Raw genomic sequence first — 20,834 nt, 5'->3', positions numbered from 1 at the left:
CCATTCTCTTCTGCTTCATCAAATTTCTTCTAAGATATCATTCCCAAATTGCATGCTATAATTTCTCTTGACCCACCATCCTTCTCCTCTTTCCTCTATTCCCTTTTACAAGGAAAATGTTTCCAGAGTTTTCTATTCTGTCTCTAACTGCTCTCCTTGTCATTTCTCCTAAACTCCAATCAGGCCTTTTTACCCTCTCCCCCACCTCTCTTCTCTGAAATCCAATGGTTAAGTCTTAGTATTCATAACAGTCGACCTATCTCCAACACTTGAAAAGGTACTTTACACACCCTTTTCTTCAAAACACTTCACTGTCCTGGTTTCCCTCCTATCTCACTGGTCACTCCTTTTTTAATCTTTTCTTCTGGCCCTCATCACCATGATGTCTAAATTATGGAGTGCCTCAGGCTTGGTCCTTAGACTTTCTCTCTTCTCTACACCAATCACTTCTTTATTGATTCCCTCCTGACCCATGGCACATCTAGACATTGATGACACCCTAATTTATATTTGCAGACCAGACTTCTCCCCTGAAATCCAATTTCCATAGCCAATTACCTCCTCAGCATCTTATTTACACCTTTACGTGTAATCGTCTGTTTTTCTCACTCCACAAGGGCAGAAATTTTTGTCTTTTTTATTCATCGCTATGTACCAAGCACCCAAAAATACATAGTATATATATGCTCAAATATTTGCTGAATGAATGAAAACAAATGTATCATTCCTTCATTTAATTAGAAGAGATCTTGACTGAAGAAGTTTTCTGGGATGTTTGTTATGGTCATAATATCTTCATACTCAAGATCACACATGCAAAAAGAGAATCAACTGAACATAACCATTTGATTAAAAAGTAAACAAATTTTAATACTGTGACACTTTCATATTTTCATTAAGTTCTTCACACTAAATTTGATAACATTTGAAGACAGTGTCATAAATAATTATAAAGGGGAATAAAATAATTATGACTATTGAGTATAGGTTCTGTAAATAGACTAATAAATGTAAATAGTCAAAGAGGACTTCTTAGGAGAATATTTTAGTACTCATGTCAAGACTGAAGAAGAGAGCCAAGCTTGTGATGTAAAACTGCTTAAAATTCTAATTATTTTAAGTATATATTATGTTTACAAAATATGCTTGATGTATGGCATATATTTTTGTTGAGAATTATGGTTATCTGTGAAGTAACAGTGAAAACTGATAGATTATATATTATATGACAAGTAAAATAGTTTTTGGGGGGGAAGTTTATCAGATACATAATATTACCACATGGTATAAGTCAAATAATACAAATACAATTCAGCTCTGCATTGGTGAAAATATACATACTTTTTTCCTTCAGAAAAATGATCATCATTAAACTCTGAAATTTATATCAAATTACATACCAACTGTAGGACTATAAAAATGTTGGATAAATCTATTTTCTGGGTCTGGTGATTGAAAGGTGTGAACAAACTGATGAGTAGCACTAGTTTCATTTTTTGCTACATCTTCCAGATAAAATGCTTGTTCCAAAAGAATTTGCCATTGTACTTGAGTTCGACGGTGCCTCTGAACTGAATAAATCACCTAAAAAAGAGAACAGGGGTTACACCTGGCAGTGTTCTGTTCCAATAATGGTTCAATTCCCCACTAGGGAGAATGTTTTGGCTGTCACAACACTGGGAAAGTGCTAGTGGCATTTACTGGGTGGAGCCAAGGATGTTAATATTCTATAATATGTCTAACAATTACACTCAGTGAATAATTCTCCCTCCCAAAATGCCAAAAGTACTCATCGAGAAAATGAAGTTAAAACACTTCAAAGAATAATGATAAGGACAGGATCAAAGGAAGTTTCAGATATATGTTCACTCAAAATTCCTTTTTTCTGTGGGCATTAATTATAAATCTAACTAGAATTATCAGTAAGTAAAACAGCTATAATTAATAAAGTTACCTGTTTATGTAGTTTTACCAGACTTTTTTCACTTGGGTAGGTATTATGCTTTTCATCAAAATCTTCATAATCATCCATGTTCCTACCCATTTTTTCCTGATACTCCGTAGGGCACTAAAAGGAACAAGCAGATTTTTAAAAATCTTATTTGCAAAAAGATAAAAATTTTATTTATATTAAAAATCTTCCTGGGGCTGGCCCCGTGGCCGAGTGGTTAAGTTTGGGCGCTCTGCTGCAGGTGGCCCAGTGTTTCGTTGGTTCGAATCCTGGGCGTGGACATGGCACTGCTCATCAAACCACGCTGAGGCAGCATCCCACATGCCACAACTAGAAGGACCCACAACGAAGAATATACAACTACGTACTGGGGGGCTTTGGGGAGAAAAATGAGAAAAATAAAATCTTAAAAAAAAAAATCTTCCATTCTTGCGCACTTCTAATTTTCTTGAAAACACTTCTTCCTTTATTGGCATCTCTAAATAGTTAGATTTTTAGTTGCTGACATTTTCTTGAAAATGCTTTAAAAGATATATTTGATTACTTCTTACCTCTATTAAAATTAATCTTTATGCTCAGATACACCAGCTGGGGATGGGTAGGGAAGGGGGCTTACCTACATGAAGCAACTAGTATTTGAGAGAATTATTCTAGGTAGTTTCCTGAACTGTCAATTATTTTCCTAGCTAAATAATGAAGAATCAAAATCCAAGATGTTGAATTTTTGAAAGCCATAGTACAGAGAAACAGATACATGATTGGGAGTTATCTGCCCTACTGTTTTTTAAGTCATTTACTACCCACATGAACTTGGGGAAGTCAACCTTCCTGAATAGGTTTCAAAAGGTAGCAAATGTGAGAGAAATGATTCAAGAACTGATTCTCATGATATCACCTTAGCCAAAAGGAATACTGGTTAATAATCAATACAATAGATTTAAAATATAGGAAAAGAAACAGTTCACTGGTTCTTTGGTCCCATATAAGACAATTGGGGAACTCACTGGAAACAATTGCTTTTGGAAGAATACAAATACTCCTAATTCAATACCAATGCATACCTTAATTGTATGGCTTCTTAATGGAATATCTGTGTTAAATATCTCATGTCATTCACTCCATGAAATGTAAAATGTATTGTAAAATGACATGTAGGAAGCTGACTGAAAGAGATCATTGAGGCCCCAGTTTGTTTTCTTACAGGAGATACGACTTTAGCGGCCACACTCAATGACACTTTTACAAACTTTAAAGGTCTATCTCCATCGCTGTGTCATGGTAATCATTATATATTACTTAACATAACCTCTACACCCACATTTCAATGGAAAATACTGCCAACAATTAATGTTAAATTTGTAATAACAAAAGAACAAATTCTATGTACAAATTACTACTGGTTTATAGTTAATATTTCCATGAAAACGGAAAGGAGTTGGGAAGACCTCAGTCATATGCTGTTCTCATACTTTTTTTTTTTTTAAAGATTTTATTTTTTTCCTTTTTCTCCCCAAAGCCCCCCAGTACATAGTTGTATATTCTTCGTTGTGGGTCCTTCTAGTTGTGGCATGTGGGACGCTGCCTCAGCGTGGTTTGATGAGCAGTGCCATGTCCACGCCCAGGATTCGAACCAACGAAACACTGGCCCACCTGCAGCGGAGCGCGCAAACTTAACCACTCGGCCACAGGGCCAGCCCCTGTTCTCATACTTTTTTGATGCTTTTATAATACGTTATATAAATTTATGTTTCAAAAGAAAATAGATGAGAATATGATTTAATTACCTTTTTAAGTATTGTGTCAACACATTTTCTCAGTGGGTGATTATACTTGATGCTTCCATTCACTTTACAAACCTCCTATAAAAACAGTAAGAGAAATAAAAATATTTCCATTTCTATAGATCAGACATTTCAAATGAGAATGCTGTAAATACTATATATATTCTCATGAGTTTGATTTCAACCCAAATTACTTAGCATATACATGAATTTCCATTCACTGAATAGAAGTTCTTAAGAACACAAGTAAAATTACAAAGTTATAAAATAGCTCTATCTATACCCTCACATTTCTTATTACTTTCTAGATTTATTTCCTTATCATTAGCTTACTTAGTACACAAAGATGAATAAGCATTTAAAAAAGTCATGAAGGATCAGACAAACTTTGCAATCCTGTAAGAACAGGATCATGTTCCTCCACCTTGCTCATCAAGTTCAATTATCTCATTATTTAAAATACAGTGAAGAAACCAGAGGAAGCAGAATAGACTATAAGTATTACAAAGCACCTGCTCTTTTCCAATGGGAGAGTATTCTATAGCAGTCACAACTAACGATCCATTTAATAAAAGTTTGTTTACTAAAGTACACCATATAGCAGCGCTGTGCTAGGTGTAACGTCACCACAATCCATTCTGGAGGGTGGGGTGGGAAGACATGGTGTTAAAGGTCTTTGACTAAGCGTACCACCTGGTGATGAGAAAATTAAATAAGCAATTTAATGAGTATGGAAGGCTTATAGGGTTAGGGAGGGGAATCTTTAGAACCAGTAGTTCCCAAATAATCACAATATTCTATAATATTAATGAAATTTTCAAAAAGTTGGAACACTGTTCTAGGCAGAAGAAACAGCATGTTCAAAGGCTAGGAGACGAGAGAACTGACTAGGATACTAAAAGAACATTCTGATCGTAGGGTAGAAAATGGACTTAAACTGGAGGCAGGGAAACAATCTGGTATATAGACAAAGTTATGAAAAAATATTTATAACTTACATGACAAAAAAATCACTATGCTTAATATATGGAGAGTACTTACAAATCAATAGAAAAATGGGCAGACACAGAAGAAATACAATTGGCCAATAAATGTCTGAAAAGATATTCAAACTCACTAAAAATAACTCCAGTTTTTAAAATGAGAATAGTTTTCTTGCAAAATTATAAAAAATTGATATCATGTAATGAGGTAAGATTGTGAGGAAACATACACAGTGTTTCCCCTCATACAGAGTAAAATGTGATATAACATATTTTGAAGCTACTTTAGCAATATCCATCAAAATTTAAAATATGCAAATCTTATGAATAATCTGCACTAACAGACACTGCTCCTGTCAAGGAGCTTAGCTTAATGAGGAAAAAAGACATTATTCAAACAGAAATGGTGTGGAAACTGCTCTATAATCTAGTGTGGGAGACTTTCTGATGAACTGATTACTTAAACTGAGATAAAAAGCATGAGTACTAGTCAGCCAGCCAAAGGCAGGAGCAAAAATATTCCAAACAGAGAGACAGCATACAAAGGCCTCCAAGCAGAAGTGAACAAGGAATTTCAAGGAACTGAAGGAAGTCCAGTGTGACTACAGGGAAAAGGAGAGTAAGGGCCTGAGTAGCACTTGATCAGGCTGAAGAAGTGAGAGCAAAGCTCTCCAGAAGGCCTTAATAACCATTTATTTTGAGTGAGGCCTAAACACGGAGTGACAAGACTTGGGGTTTTCAAAGGTCACCTAGAAGCATTACATTACAATTTTCCATTACTAAGCTGCCTTAAAGTTTGTTGACTTCTAAGTACAATTTTGAATGTGAACTATATAGTTTGGTTATATGTTACATATAAAATATTCTATCTTTCCTTTAAAGTCTCTAGCCATATTAAACAAAAAAAGCACTGAAACAATCAGCTGTTAATATTTGTTATATCAGTTGTAAATGTAAAGTTCCTTCAAAAGTTTGCAATTTGGGGGGCCAGCCCATGGCCGAGTGGTTAAGTTCGTGCACTCTGCTGCAGCGGCCCACAGTTTCGCCAGTTGAGATCCTGGTCGCAGACCTGGCATGGCTCATCAGGCCATAGTGAGGTGGCATTCCACATAGCACAACTAGAAGGTCGTACAACTAGAGTATACGATTATGTACTGGTAAGCTTTGGGAAGAAGATAAGAAAAAAAAAAGAAGATTGGGAACAGATGTTAGCTCAGGTGCCAATGTTTAAACAAAAAAGTTTGTAATTTTTATAATGTGCTAAGTATTTGAAATATTAGCTTATTTTCTTCATATAAAATAATCTAACTTTGAGTTCTGTCATTACTGTGGCTAAACAATTCTTTACTAGGCAGATCAGACAACATGCTTGCAGTCAGGCTAAGAGGTAATTTTCGGTGGAAATAGGCAGCTGTTTCTCCCTCTCCAAAATCCTCTACCCTGGTCAGCAACATGGCAGAGTGAGCCGTTCCCTTTGTCTCTCCCGCTTCTGAACTACAACTAAATGGACATTCACTGACCAATGGAGGAAGGCCACACAGCACAAGAGGATGCCTGAGAGACGCATGCAGCTATACACCTGACAGTGGATGGAGTGGCTCCCCGGGAAGCGGCAGAGATAGGTGAGTATGCCCTGCTGTCCCCCAGTAGCCCTGTGCATGCACACGAATGTTTTCCAGCCTGGCGCACAAGTGCTCCAAAAGTGGGAACACGCACTGGGGCGACTGTAGGAGGAGGCGGTGGTAACCCTTGCCCACGCTCAGGATCGCTCTTGATCTCCTGATGGTGGGGAGCCCACTGTGCCCCTGTGCCGCCTAGGAGAGGCCCTAGCCAAGGTCCTAGCAAGGAAGCCCTCCCCACCAAGCACAGCAGCCCCACGGACTGTAAACAGAGACTACACAGATCTATGCACCAGGGCAAGCACTCCCCAGAGCCAAGAAAGCACTCATAGGGCTGCTGAGCCCTGAAAGAGGGAATGTGTCCGGGCAGCTGTGGGAAAAGACATGGCAGCATTGAGCCCACTTGGGTTCACCTTCCTGGTGAGGAGGAGAAGTTCATTGTGCCCCTGCAGAGCCAAGGAGTGGCCCTAGCCTGTGTCTCAGTGAGGAAGCCCCACCCACCAAGCACAGCAGCTCCTCAGACTTCAAGCAGAGACTGCAGCAGATCTACACATTGGGGCAAACACAGCCCAGGCCTCACGAACCTGAGTGCTTTGCTGAGCCCTAAAGAGGGAATGTGTACTGGCGGCTGTGGGAAGAGGCAGCAGCAGCTTTTAACCCACTGGAGATCACTTTCCTGGTGGGGAGAGGGAGTTCATAGAGCCCCTGAGGCGCCAAAAAGTGTCCCCAGCTCTGTCAAGCAAGGAAGCCCCACCCACCAAGCACACTCCACACAAGCGCCTGAACACATCCCAGGCTGGGGCAAGCACCCATAATACTCCCACAGCCTCCAACAGACAGGGTGGGACCAGAAACTGCTCCTGCTTCCTCTTAGTGGTAACAGGTGGAATCTGTGTCCTAAGAATACCACAATTGCCCAGACAGAGGATTAGCTCATCAAGCATCATGAGAAACCACGGTAACAATTCAGACCAAGAAGAAAATGACAATTCTCCAGAAACCAACCCTGAAGATACAGAAATTTATAACCTAAATGACAGAGAATTCAAAATAGCCATCATAAGGAAACTCAATGACTTACAAGAAAACACACAAAGACAACTCAAGGAGTTCAGCAATCAAATGAATCTCTTCACCAAAGAGATTGAAAATTTAAAACAAAATCAAGCAGAAATTCTGGATAGGAAAAACAATTAATGAAATAAAAAATAATCTAGAAGCATTAAGAAATAGAATGGATCTTATGGAGGAAAGAATCAGTCTTCTAGAGGATAAAAATGTAGAAATTGTACAGGTGGAGGAAGAGACAGAACTAAGACTTTAAAAAAATGAAGGAATTCTTTGAGAAATATCTGACTCAATTGGGGAAAGCAACATAAGAATTACAGGTATTCTAGAGGGAGAAGAGAAGGAGAAAGGAGCAGAAATCTTGTTCAAAGAAATAATTGCTGAGAACTGCCTAAGCCTGGGGATGGTTAAGGATTTACAAATGAATGAAGTTAATACAATGCTAAAAGACCTTCTTCATGGCATATAATAGTAAAAATGGCAAAAGTGAATGATAAAGAAAAAATATTAGGAGCAGCAAGGCAGAAGAAAATAACCTATAAAGGAACCCTACCAAGCTTTCAGCAGATTTCTTGGCAGAAACCCTACAGGCTAGGAGAGAATGGAATGATATAGTCAAAATACTAAAAGACAAAAACTTTCAGCCAAGAATACTCCAGCGAAACTTTCATTCAGATATGATGGAGATATAAAAGCTGTCCCAGACAAACAAAAGCTGATGGAGTTCATCACCACTAGACCTCCCCTACAAGACATAATTAAAGATGCCCTCACACTGGCAACAAAAAGGCAAAGGTCTACTAAGCTCTGAGCAAGGAGATAAATAGACAGACATGATCAGAAACCTGCAGCTCTCTACCAGAATAGGAAGGCAAAGACTCAATTGTAACTTAAAGGAGAAGGGGAAAGAAAGCATCAAAAGTAATGATAAACACTTCAACTTAGCCACAAACTCACAAAATTAAAAACAGAATAATTTGTAACAGCAATTACTCAGAAGGGGAAAGGAAAGAGAAGGAACCTGCTTAGGTTAATGGAAATAAGAGGCTAAGAGAAAATGGTCTATCTCATCTCCAATATCTTTCATACAATCCTCATGGTAACCATTAAACAAAAAAATCAGAGCAGAGCCACAATTCACAAAAAGAAAGAAAACTGGGAAATCCCCCTCAGAAAACCACCAAAATGAAATGGGAGTGAGAAATAAAAGAAAGAGAAACATTGGAAACATAAAAAACAGAAAACAAGAGATGAAGTGGCAGTATTAAGCCCTCATATATCAATAATCACTCTAAATGTAAATGGACTGAATTCTCCAATCAAAAGACACAGAGTAGCTGGATGGGTTAAAAAACAAGATCCAACAAAATGCTGTCTCCAGGAAAGGCATCTCAGCTCCAAAGACAAACAAAGGCTTAGAGTGAAGGCTTAGAGTGAAGACAATACTCCAAGCTAATGGTCAACAAAAGAAAGCAAGTGTTGCCATACTTTTATCAGACAAAGCAGACTTCAAGTTAAAAAATATAATGAGAGACAAAGAGGGGCAATGTATAATAATAAAAGGGACACTCCACCAAGAGGATATCACACATATTAATATATATGCACCTAACACAGGGGCACCAAAGTATATAAAGCAATTATTAACAGACCTAAAGAGAGAAATTAACAGCAACACAATAATAGTAGGGGACCTCAACACCCCACTCACATGTAAGGACAGATCATCCAGACAACAAGTCAACAAGGAAATAGTAGATTTAAATGAAACATTGATCAAATGGACTTAATAGATATATAGTGAACATTCCACCAAAACAGCAGAATATACATTCTTCTCAAGTCACATGGACCATTCTCAAAGACAGACCATATGTTGGGAAATAAGACAAGCCTCAACAAATTCAAGAAGATTGAAATCATCCCAATCATCTTTTCTGACCACAATGCTATGAAGCTAGAAATCAACCACACACATAAAAAAAGAAAAAAATGGGGAAACTCAGAAGTATGTGGACACTAAACAACATGCCATTGAACAACCATTGGATAATTGAAGAAATCAAGGGGGAAATTAAAAAATACCTAGAGGCAAATGAAATGAAAAAACAGCATACTAACTCTTATGGGATGCAACAAAAGTGGGCAAAAGAGGGAAATTCATAGCAATACAGGCCCATCTCAAGCAAGAAAAATCTCAAATAAGTAATCTTAACATGCACCATGTAACAGAGCTAGAAAAAGAACAGACAAAGCCCAAAGTCAGCAGAAGGAGGGAAATAATAAAAATCAGAGCAGAAATAAATGAAATAAAGACTAAAAAAACAGTAAAAAGGACGAATGAAACTAAGAGCTGGTTCTTTGAGAAGATAAAGAAAATTGACAAGCTTTTAGCCAGACTTAACAAGAAAAGAGAGAAGGCTCAAATAAACAAAATTAGAAATGAAAGAGGAGAAATTAGAACAGATACTGCAGAAATACAAAGGATTGTAAGAAAATACTATGAAAAACTATATGCCCACAAATTCAATAACCTAGAAGAAATGGATGAATGCCTAGACTCATACAAGCTTCCCAAACTGAATCAAGAAGAAATAGAGAATCTGAACAGACCAATCAGAAGCACAGAGACTGAAAAAGTAATCTGAAACTTCCCAGAAAACAAAAGTCCAGGACCAGATGGATTCTCTGGAGAATTCTACCAAACATTCAAAGGAGATTTAGTAACTATACTTCTCAAACTATTCCGAAAAATTGAAGAAGATGGAAGGCTTCCTAACACATTGTATGAGGCCAACATTACCCTGATACCAAAACCAGATAAGGACAACACAAAGAAGGAAAACTACAGGCCAATAACACTGATGAACTTAGATGCAAAAATCCTCAACAAAATATTGGCAAACAGAATACAGCAATACATTAAAAGCATCATACAGCACAATCAAGTGGGATTTATTCCAGGGACGCAGGGATGGTTCATATTCGCAAATCAATCAATGTGATACACCACACTAACCAATTGAGGAATAAGAATCACATGATCATCTCAACAGATGCAGAGAAAGCATTTGACAAGATCCAACATCCATTTATGATAAAAATAGGTATAGAAGGCAAGTACCTCAACATAATAAAGGCCATATATGACAAACTCTCAGCTAACATCATACTTAATAGTAAAAAACTGAAAGCCATCCCTCTGAGAACTGGAATGAGACAAGGGTGCCCACTCTCACCACTCCTATTCAACCTAGTACTGGAGGTATTGGTCAGAGCAATTAGGCAAGAAAAAGAAATAAGTGGAATCCAAATTGGAAAGGAAGAAGCGAAACTTCCACTATTTGCAGACAACATGATTATACATATAGAAAACCCTAAAGAATGCACCACGAAAGTAGCAGAAATAATCAACTACAGCAAAGTTTCAGTGTACAAAACCAATTTAAAAAAATCAGTTGCATTCCTATACACTAACAATGAACTAGCAGAAAGAGCAATCAAGAATACAATCCCATTTACAACTGCAACCAAAAGAATAAAATATCTAGGAATAAACTTAACCAAAGAGATGAAAGACCTGTACACTGAAAACTAAAGACGTTATTGAAAGAAACTGAAGAAGATATAAAGAAATGGAAAGATATTCCATGTTCACGGGTCGGAAGAATAAATATAGTTAAAATGTTCATACTACCCAAAGCAATCTACAGATTCAATGCAATCCCAATGACACTCTTCACAGAAATAGAACAAAGAATCCAAAAATTTATATGGAACAACAAAAGACCCAAATAGCTAAAGCAATCCTGAGAAAAAAGAACAAAGCTGAAGGCATCACAATCCCTGACTTCAAAACATACTACAAAGCTATAGGAATCAAAACAGCACAGTACTGGTACAAAAACACACACACAAATCAATGGATCAGATTTGAAAGCCCAGAAATAAAACCACACATCTATGGACAGTTAAGCTTTGACAAAGGAGCCAAGAACATACAATGGAGAAAGGAAAGTCTCTTCAATAAATGGTGGTGAGAAAACTGGACAGCCACATGCAAAAGAATGAAAGTAGACCATTATCTTGCACCATACACAAAAATCACCTCAAAATGGATTAAACATTTGAATGTAAGATATGAAACCATAAAACTCCTAGAAGAAAGTGACGTCAGCATCACGGCAGAGTGAGCTCTCTCAGAAATCTCTCCCCTCCAATATACAACAAAAAAAAATCCATCCATAATCCAACAGAGGACATCCAAACACAACAGACAAAACGGTGGAGAGACCCACGCAGCCCTACAACAGAGGGTGGAGAGACTGAAGCCCCCCTGGGAGCAGGTGGAGTGGGGTAAGAGAAATCTTCTCTCCCTCCTCTCGAAGACTGCAATCTGGGAATATGGGAGGCCTCCAATAGGGAAGTAATGGGGGAGGGGACATTCATTGACAGGAACATCAAGGACTCCTAAGGGCCCTTGCAGCCTAGAGGGAAGCCCTCTACTGGGGTGAAAGCTTTGGTGGCGGGTGACCTTATCAAGCCAACACCCCAGGAGAGCAGAGGGAGAAAACCCCGAGAGCACGCAGGAGAAAGTGCCCCTCCCCCCACCCGCTCAGCATGGCTCCAGGCCCTAGAATCTCGGCTGGAAGACCAAAAGATCTTTTTGAATACCATGTCTTCTCAGACAAAGGAAACAAAAGAAAAATTAAACAAGTGGGAGTTCATCAGACTAAGGAGCTTCTGCAAGGCAAAAGAAACTAGGATCAAAACCAAAAGACAACCCACCAATCGGGAGAAAATTTCTGCAAATCATTTATCTGATAAGGGGTTAATCTCCATAATATATAAGGAACTCACACAACTGAACAACAAAAAAACAAACAGCCCAATCAAAAAATGGACAGAGGATATGAACAGACAGTTTCCCAAAGAAGATATACAGATGGCTAATAAACATACGAAAAGATGTTCAACATCACTAATCATCAGGGAAATGCAAATCAAAACTACACAAGGATACCACCTTATACCTGTTAAAATGGCTATAATCACTAAGACTAAAAGAATAAATGTTGGAGAGGGTGTGGAGAGAAGGGAACCCTCATACACTGCTGGTGGGAATGCAAACTGGTGCAGCCACTATGGAAAACAGTGTGGAGATTCCTCAAAAAACTAAAAATAGAACTACCTTATGAGCCAGCTATCCCACTACTGGGTATCTACCCAAACAACTTGAAATCAACCATCCAAAGTAACATATGTACCCCTATAGTCATTGCAGCAGTATTCACAATAGCCAAGACGTGGAAACTATCTGAGTACCCATCAACCGATGATTGGCTAAAGAAGATGTGTTATATATATACAATGGAATACTACTCAGCCAGAAAAAAAGACAAATTCATCCCATTTGCAACAACATGGAAAGACCTGGAGGGAATTATGCTTAGTGAAATAAGCCAGACTGAGAAAGACAAACATCAGATGATTTCACTCGTATGTGGAATATAAACAAGCACGTGGATAAAGAAAACAGTTCAGTGGCTACCAGGGGAAGGGGGTGAAGAGGAGCACCTATGTGGTGACAGACAATAAATAATGTACAACTGAAATTTCACAATGATGTAAACTATTATGAACTCAATTTAAAAAAACAACAAACAAAAAGGAGGACGATAACAATACACCAAATGCCCACTATGTTTGGTTATAGACTTGTTGAGTTTGAAATGCCTTTTTACCATCCAGGATGATATCAAACGTGTTGGTGAATATATGAGAGGAGGTCAGGAGAGAAGTCCAGGCCACATGTATAAATTTGAGAGTAATTTGCATACAGAACATACTAAAGCTTGCCCAGAGTCCTCCTGCCCAGAACCAAGGACCAGGAATCCATTCTATTACTACCATCTAGAGATTACTTTTTAGTTTCTTAATTGCAGATGGTTTCCTTTTGGGCATCTCTTTCCAAAGCTTGTGGTTTGTACATCATAAAACATATGACTGATTCAAAGAAAATGTCATGCAGTGTGGTCAGGGTAATAGCTGTTCACTACATGTGAAATTTCTCAGTCTATAAGTAAGTGCATTTCGATGCCGTAGCATCCATTGTCTAGGATCAAGATAAAGGCATTTCAGGGATACTTAAGATTTCTCTTCTCTGAAAATTAACAACATTTATAAAACAATGTCATAATGCATTAAATCATATACAAATTCCCCCCTACATACAAAAAAAAAACAAGAAGAAAATATAGGCAGTACCCTCTTTGACATTGGTCTTAGCAATAACTTTTCTTTAGAATGGCACCTAAGCTAACAACTGTTGCTAATCTTCTTTTTTTATTTTGCTTTTTCTCCCCAAATCCCCCCAGTACATAGCTGTATATTTTAGGTGTGGGTCCTTCTAGTTGTGGTATGTGGGATATTACCTCAACTTGGCCTGATGAGTGGTGCTATGTCTACGCCCAGGATCCAAACTGGCGAAACCCTGGGTTGCCAAAGCGGAACGTGTGAACTTAACCACTTGGCCATGGAGCCAGCCCCAGCAATATGTTTTTGAATACCATGTCTACTCGGGCAAGGGAAACAAAAGAAAAAGTTAACAAATGGAACTACATCAGACTAAAAAGCTTCTGCAAAGAATAGGAAACCATGAACAAAACGAAAAGACAACCCACCAACTCAGAGAAAATATTTGCAAATCAGTTATCAGACAAGGGGTTGATCTCCAAAATATATAAAGAACTCATACAACTCAACAACAAAACAAAGAAACAACCCAATCAAAAAATGGGGAGAGGATATGAACAGACATTTTTCCAAGGAAGACACACAGATGGCCAACAGACACATGAAAAGATGTTCAACATCACTAATTATCAGAGAAATGCAAATCAAAACTACAATACGATATCACCTTACACCAGTCAGAATGGCTATAATTACCAAGACAAAAAACAACAAATGTTGGGAGAGGATGTGGAGAAAAGGGAATGCTTATACACTGCTGGTAGGAATGCAAATTGGTGCAGCCACTATGGAAAACAGTATGGAAATTTCTTAAAAAGTTAAAAATAGAAATACCATACGATCCAGCTATCCCACTACTGGGTATTTATCCAAAGAACTTGAAATCAATGATCCAAAGAGACTTATGCACCCCTATGTTCACTGCAGCATTATTCACAATAGCCAAGATGTGGAAGCAACCCAAGTGTCCTTCTACAGATGAATGGATAAAGAAGATGTGGTATATATACAATGGAATACTACTCAGCCAGAAAAAAGACAAGATTGTCCCATTTGCAACAACATGGATGGACCTTGAGGGTATGATGTTAAGTGACATAAGCCAGAGAAAGACAAATACTGCATGATTTCACTCGTATGTGGAAGATACAAATAGATAAAGAGAATAGATTAGTGGTTACCAGAGGGGAAGGAGGTTGGGGGGTGGGCAAAAGGGACAAAGGGGCACATATGTATGGTGATGGATAAAAATTAGACCTCTAGGGATGAGCACGATGAAGTGTATTCAGGAACTGATAAACAATAATGTACACCTGAAATTACACAATGTTATAAACCATTATAATCCCAATAAAATTACCTAACAAAAAATCCTCTACCTTGAAAAACGACAAAAGGTAGAGGTGACTTAGGCCATCTAGGAAATACTTTTCGAATGGTTTGACACGGCTTTTAAGTTTTATTAATGTTTCAAAGAAAACTAATAGACACACAGATGTATATATTCACTTCAGAGAGAAACATCATAAAAACACTAAACTGGTTTTTATAAAACTGCATTTGGGAGATTTTATGGAGAGCTGAAAAAAATAATTAATAATTACCAAAGAAAAAAGGTGACTGAACTTTGTGATCTGCTAAAAGATGTATTCAAAACCAGCGTATTTTAAAAGTTTTCTCTCAAACTGAACTATTCATATTCTTGTTCCACGCTTCATTTCTATAACATATTCTGCACATACCTCCACCAGACTGATCACCCGAAACCACAGAAAGCACCGCGTTTCTTCCCTGCTTGCAAGGTGTCCGTGATTCCTCCCTGTTTGAAAATACAGTCTGGACTTTTCAGTCTGGCATTCAAGGCCCTGCTATCTGGCTACAACCTAACTTCCAAACCCTACAAGCTTTACCTTTCCCACACAAAGCTTATGCTCAATTAATTTGGTTTTAAAACCTCTCTAATACCTGATCAGGATGCTGTCAGCTATGAAAATTCTACCCATCCTTCAAGGCTCAGGTCATATTTCATTTTCTCCTCTGATCACTATTCAGAAGTGAAAATTCTCTATACTAGAGCATTTCCCTTGTATCAGTCACATCACATTTACCATAAACTATAAGAGACTGTACAATTTTCCACTCTAGACAGTTAATATCCTAATGGCCAGTTCTGAATTGCACTTAACATAGCAGGAAGACAGTAAGTATTTATTAAATGATGAAAAAATTTTCTCCTCACATTTAGAAATTTTCAGATATTCAGAAAAACAGAAAGGATCTCAAATTCCCTTGAAATAAATGAACAAAGAAATTCATAACTGAGAAATCATGCGTTTTGGGGAGGAGGGGAAGGCTGGAGTTCTCCTGCTGTCTATGAGGATCTGCTATTCTCAAAACATCCATTAAGAAAAGAGTAATTTCTTATTTACATGGGAAATTTTCTCTTATCTAAAATTTTTTAATTCCGTATACCTTAAACCTATGAATATTATACTAAAATAGCAAAGAAAGCACCAATGCCAGTCCTTAATTTTCCACATCCTATTCCTGAGTAGAGGACTCCTACCTAACAACAACAAAACTTGTCTTTATTCAGACATTGAAGATTCCTCCTAGCAAAATCCAGATCTCTAATAAAAAACCAGACTTACTTTCGTTGAAGGAATACTGAATGAATGGTGAAATCCATATTCCTCAAATCCGAAACAACTGAATTTAACACCAACTTTTGAGGGAACAGTATCAAATTTAAATTACCTTCTATTAATTATTTTATTGTATGAAATATAAATTTTTAAAATATTTTTTCAAAATAATTCCAAATTTCAAATATAAATATAAAAAATTTTCTTTTGAAAAATGTAATAATATCCACCATATGCCTGAGGAAATGTAACAGAATACTATTTACAGGAGATTTACTCCTACATTTTGAATCAATGTTTTCTGCTACAGTTCTTACATTTTACAGGGAATATAAGCTGCAAAGTCAAGATAAAATTTTTCAGTCACAGTGTACATTCTTTTGTTCATTTATCCATGCACTTAAAAATGGTTGCCAAGAGTCTAAGAGTCTGGATGACCAGGGAAGTTGCCACAGGTTGAATTATGCGCCCCTAAAAATTCTTATGTTCAAGTCCTGACCACCTAGTACCCGAGAATGTGATCTTATTTGGAAATAGGATTGCTGCAGATATAACTGGTTAAATTAAGATGAGGTCATACTGGAGTGCAGGGGACGTCTAATCTAACATGACTGGCGTCCTCATAAAAAGGGGACATTTGCACACGGACAGGTACACAGGGAAAATACCATGTGCATATGAAGGCGGAGACCTACAAGCCAAAGAAGACCAAAGGTTGCCGGCAAACCACCAGAAGTTAGGAGAGAGGCATAGTTCAGACTCTCCCTACAGCCCTCTGAGGGAACCAACGCTACTGACACCTTGGCTTTGGACTTTTAGCTTCCAGAACTGTGAGACAATAAATTTCTGTTGTTTAAACCACCGATTTTGCGGTACTTTATTATGACAGCCCCAGGAAACTAGACAGAAGGCTTTCCTGAAGAATTTTCACTTATGTTGAGACCTGAAAATGAAGTAGGAATTAGCTGAAGAGAGTGGAGAAAAGAGCATTCCAAGAGTTTGGGAATAGCACACTCAAAGACAGAAAAGAGAGGCGATGAATGTAATGGTAAGGGTAGGGGTCGGCAAGCAGATCACATCTGGCCCACCACCTGTTCTTGTTTGGAACACAACCACGCTCATTCATTTACGTATTGTCTACAGCTGCCTTCATGCTACAGTGACACAGTTGCAACAGAGACCATGTAGCACACAAAGCCTAAAATATTTATTATCTGGCCCTTTACAGAAAGTTTGCCAATCCCTGTTAAAGCATGAACTAAAGTCAGACTGCTGGGTCTACCACTCACTAGCTGTGTAAACATAGGAAACTTACTTAACCTCTCTGTGCCTCGTTTTCTTCATTAATATAACGGCTATAAAAAAATCTCCCTCATAAGGTTGTTGTGAGAATTAAATGCATTAATATACGTAAAGTGCTCAGAAAGTCATAGGCAAACAAGGAAGGCTACATACTTGTTTGCTATTATCATCACCATTATTACGTTTGAGGAACCAAAGTCAAGACTGGGAAATTTAAGTCTATATAAGTGTTTGCTATTTCATTATCACTAGCAAGTTTGAGGAACCAAAATTGACCAATGTGAGGAAGACAGAGGCTTGAGATAAGGCTGGGGAGCTACAAATGGGCCAAATTATTTTCTGACAGGCCACATTAAAATATTTTGGAGTTATTCTAACATAAATGAAACACCTTCAACATGAGGCTTTAAGTTGGAGAGTAACATTATCAGAATAGCATATTTCCCCAGAAAAGCAAAATGTGAGGGCCTACACTAATCTCCTTTTAAATCAATAACCAAACTATTATTTAACAGCAAAATTTTATAATTTGTTGTATATTTTTATATATATTATTGAAATTTTTACTTTTAACAACTTTGTGAAGTTAGTTCAAGTCATCTGCCTTTTACAAGTGAATAAAATGAACTGCCTTACTAAGATTACAGATAGGAAACAAAACTTATTGATACAAACTCTAATGCAAACTGTTATCTAAAGGGGTTTCCAGACTTGGTGGGATCACTTTTGGTTAAACTTTCAGGAAGAAGTGTCCTCTGATTGCTATTTTCACTTCCACTCTGTCAGGGTAATCATATAACTTATCATTTAATCTGAGAGACTTTCGAGAGTAAAAGAGGCACTATTAAAAGTTACCCCAAGACAACAAGCACAACCCTGCACTGTTGAATATATTCTCCCTAAATCTTTGTCAGTTAGAAGATGGAGATGACACCTCATGAAGCTGAACTGCCAGTAAGAAGTCATCTTAGAAGAATTCTGCAATTCTTAAGAATTGCGCATTGCCAGATTTTCAGTCTAAAGCCCAACAGTGTATCAGAAAGAAGATGCACACAACTTGCTGACTACTGATTGTAAGGTTTAAACTTATTACCTCCATGACATCTTCTAAAGCCTCTTCTGCATCTGCTTTCTCTGTCATCAACTTGGCTGCCTTAAAATAAGTTTTCATAAGTAGATATCCTCTTTTTGCTCCATTCCAGTACGACCGAGGAATTTCCACCAAGCCATACCCCAACAACAACACAAGAAGAAATAGACCCCATGTATTTGCAGCAGCTATCCCAATTGTCTGAAGCTGGTTCCTAAGAAAGAGAAAACACAAGCAGATAGATGTGATAGATAAATTTTTCCAACAAAAATATAAAATGAAACTAACTAGTGTTAAATGGTTTCTCAGAAAACAGCACTAAAAGATGGCTAGGAGTTTATATTTAAAAACTAGATCTTCAAATCCTCAGCTACTGTTTAAGTAACAGCAGGTAATCCGTGGGTTTTAATGGAAAGTTAGAGTGTGACTGCATAAATGAACTTTAACACAGGAAAGACTGCTTCTATTACAGTTAAAATTAAAATCTAGGATAATTCATGGCAAAAAATATGTACCGATTTTCCTGAAGAAAACATATTTTTCACTAGGTACCTTCTTACTCAGTATTAACCAAGAGAAGCCTGAAAAATTTTAAAGCTTAAAAAAATTTTAACTCATGTTGAGACAGACCTACACAAATCTCAGAAATGCAACAGTGAGGATTATCACTATGGCTCTATTACTAAATTTTTCAGATGTACCTCTTCACGTATATTACAGAGCACAAGTAAAATATAGATTTCAATTTTATTGCAATGTCTAAATCTAACAGTAAAGAGAAATACACCCTCAAACTATAGTTAGAACAGAAGAAAAAACACTTACAAGTTCCAATAAAAAAAAAACTAGAATTCAAAAGACTATCCAAAGTCTTGATAAGGTCAATACTTTCAAAATATAGCTATTAGACAAAGCATTAGTCCTTTGTCTAATAGCTGTAATTAAAGATGTTATTCCATATTTCCCTTCTTAGTAATATGAATTATTCAGATATTCTTTTTTTTTGAGGAAGATTAGCCCTGAGCTAACTGCTGCCAAACTTCTTCTTTTTGCTGAGGAAGACAGGCCCTGAGCTAACATCCATGCCCATCTTCCTCTGCTTTATATGTGGGACGCCTACCACAGCATGGCATGCCAAGCGGTGCCATGTCCACACCCAGGATCCGAACCGGCAAACCCCGGGCCGCCGAAGTGAAACGTGCGCACTTAACCGCTGCGCCACTGGGCCGGCCCCATATTCAGACATTCTTTTGGGGGAATCTATAAAACATATAACTTGATATGTTTCTTGATGAAATATCTATCTGAATATATGAGATAAAAATTAATTTTTAAAAACAAAATACACAGAAACAATGTTAAGAAGACAACTTTTCTTACCATTCTAAGTGCAAATGTGGGTTTACAGCTACATAAATTAAAAATGCTCCAAAAATCAGCAAATAGGTGCCATAATAGATTGCATTCTCAATCAGTGCAGTTTTGATCTTTCCGGTGATAGAAAACCCTCCTGATCTTGCATATGACTGCATGAAAGGTAACAGAATCCTAGATGGTTGGAAAAAATATAATTAAAAAACACTTGATATGTCTGCATAATTTCAAAATACCAGAAATACACGAATCTCAATTTTAACTTGTAGTTCTTTTCACAATTAAATATGATTTTGAATAATTATTAACACTGAATAAACTATAATAGATGATTTAATAATTTTGTAATATTAAAATTGAGGAGAGCAAAGGCCCTAAGGCAGGAGACAGCAAAGCATTCCTGGGAGCAAAGGAGGCCACAATGACCAGTAGGGAGTGCCACAATGTGAGTGACTGAAGATGACCCTAAAAAAGGCCTTTCTTTAAGGTCTTTATAAAGAGTTTGGACTGCACTCAAAGAATAATGAGGAATCATTTTCTTTAACAGAAAGGAGACACGATTTAATTTTAGTTTTCTAAAGACTGATAAGAATTCAGCATGGAGAATGAACTGAGAGGGAACAACATTGGAACTATTCGGGACAGAGTAAGGGGTGGTGGCGTGGTCAGAAGCAGGAGGGGAGAAAATTGGTTGTCAATATACTGATCTTGAAGTACCTAGGAGACATCCAAAAGGAGCTGCACAGAAGTAGCTGCCTATCCAGCT

The 20,834-nt window shown here is 37.5% G+C and overlaps 1 protein-coding gene across 3 annotated transcripts in view; it reads right to left on the bottom strand.

Annotated features, from left to right (window-relative positions):
• The window catches only part of LMBRD2 (LMBR1 domain containing 2), a 49,488-nt gene that overhangs the window by 17,799 nt on the left and 10,855 nt on the right, over positions 1-20,834 (bottom strand). For all 3 annotated transcript variants that reach the window (XM_014831174.3, XM_014831175.3, XM_044779419.2), the window contains exons 5-9: positions 20,075-20,242; positions 18,698-18,908; positions 3,736-3,810; positions 1,955-2,068; positions 1,401-1,584 (exon numbers count right to left, since the gene is read on the bottom strand). In XM_014831174.3, the coding sequence (XP_014686660.1) occupies positions 1,401-1,584; positions 1,955-2,068; positions 3,736-3,810; positions 18,698-18,908; positions 20,075-20,242 (752 nt within the window). The remainder of the gene's footprint in view (positions 1-1,400; positions 1,585-1,954; positions 2,069-3,735; positions 3,811-18,697; positions 18,909-20,074; positions 20,243-20,834) is intronic.

This window comes from Equus asinus, chromosome 10, assembly GCF_041296235.1.
Source record: "Equus asinus isolate D_3611 breed Donkey chromosome 10, EquAss-T2T_v2, whole genome shotgun sequence".
Classification (NCBI taxonomy): domain Eukaryota; kingdom Metazoa; phylum Chordata; class Mammalia; order Perissodactyla; family Equidae; genus Equus; species Equus asinus.
Note: the sequence above shows the minus strand (reverse complement) of the source record. Positions and strands in the feature narration are given on the sequence as shown.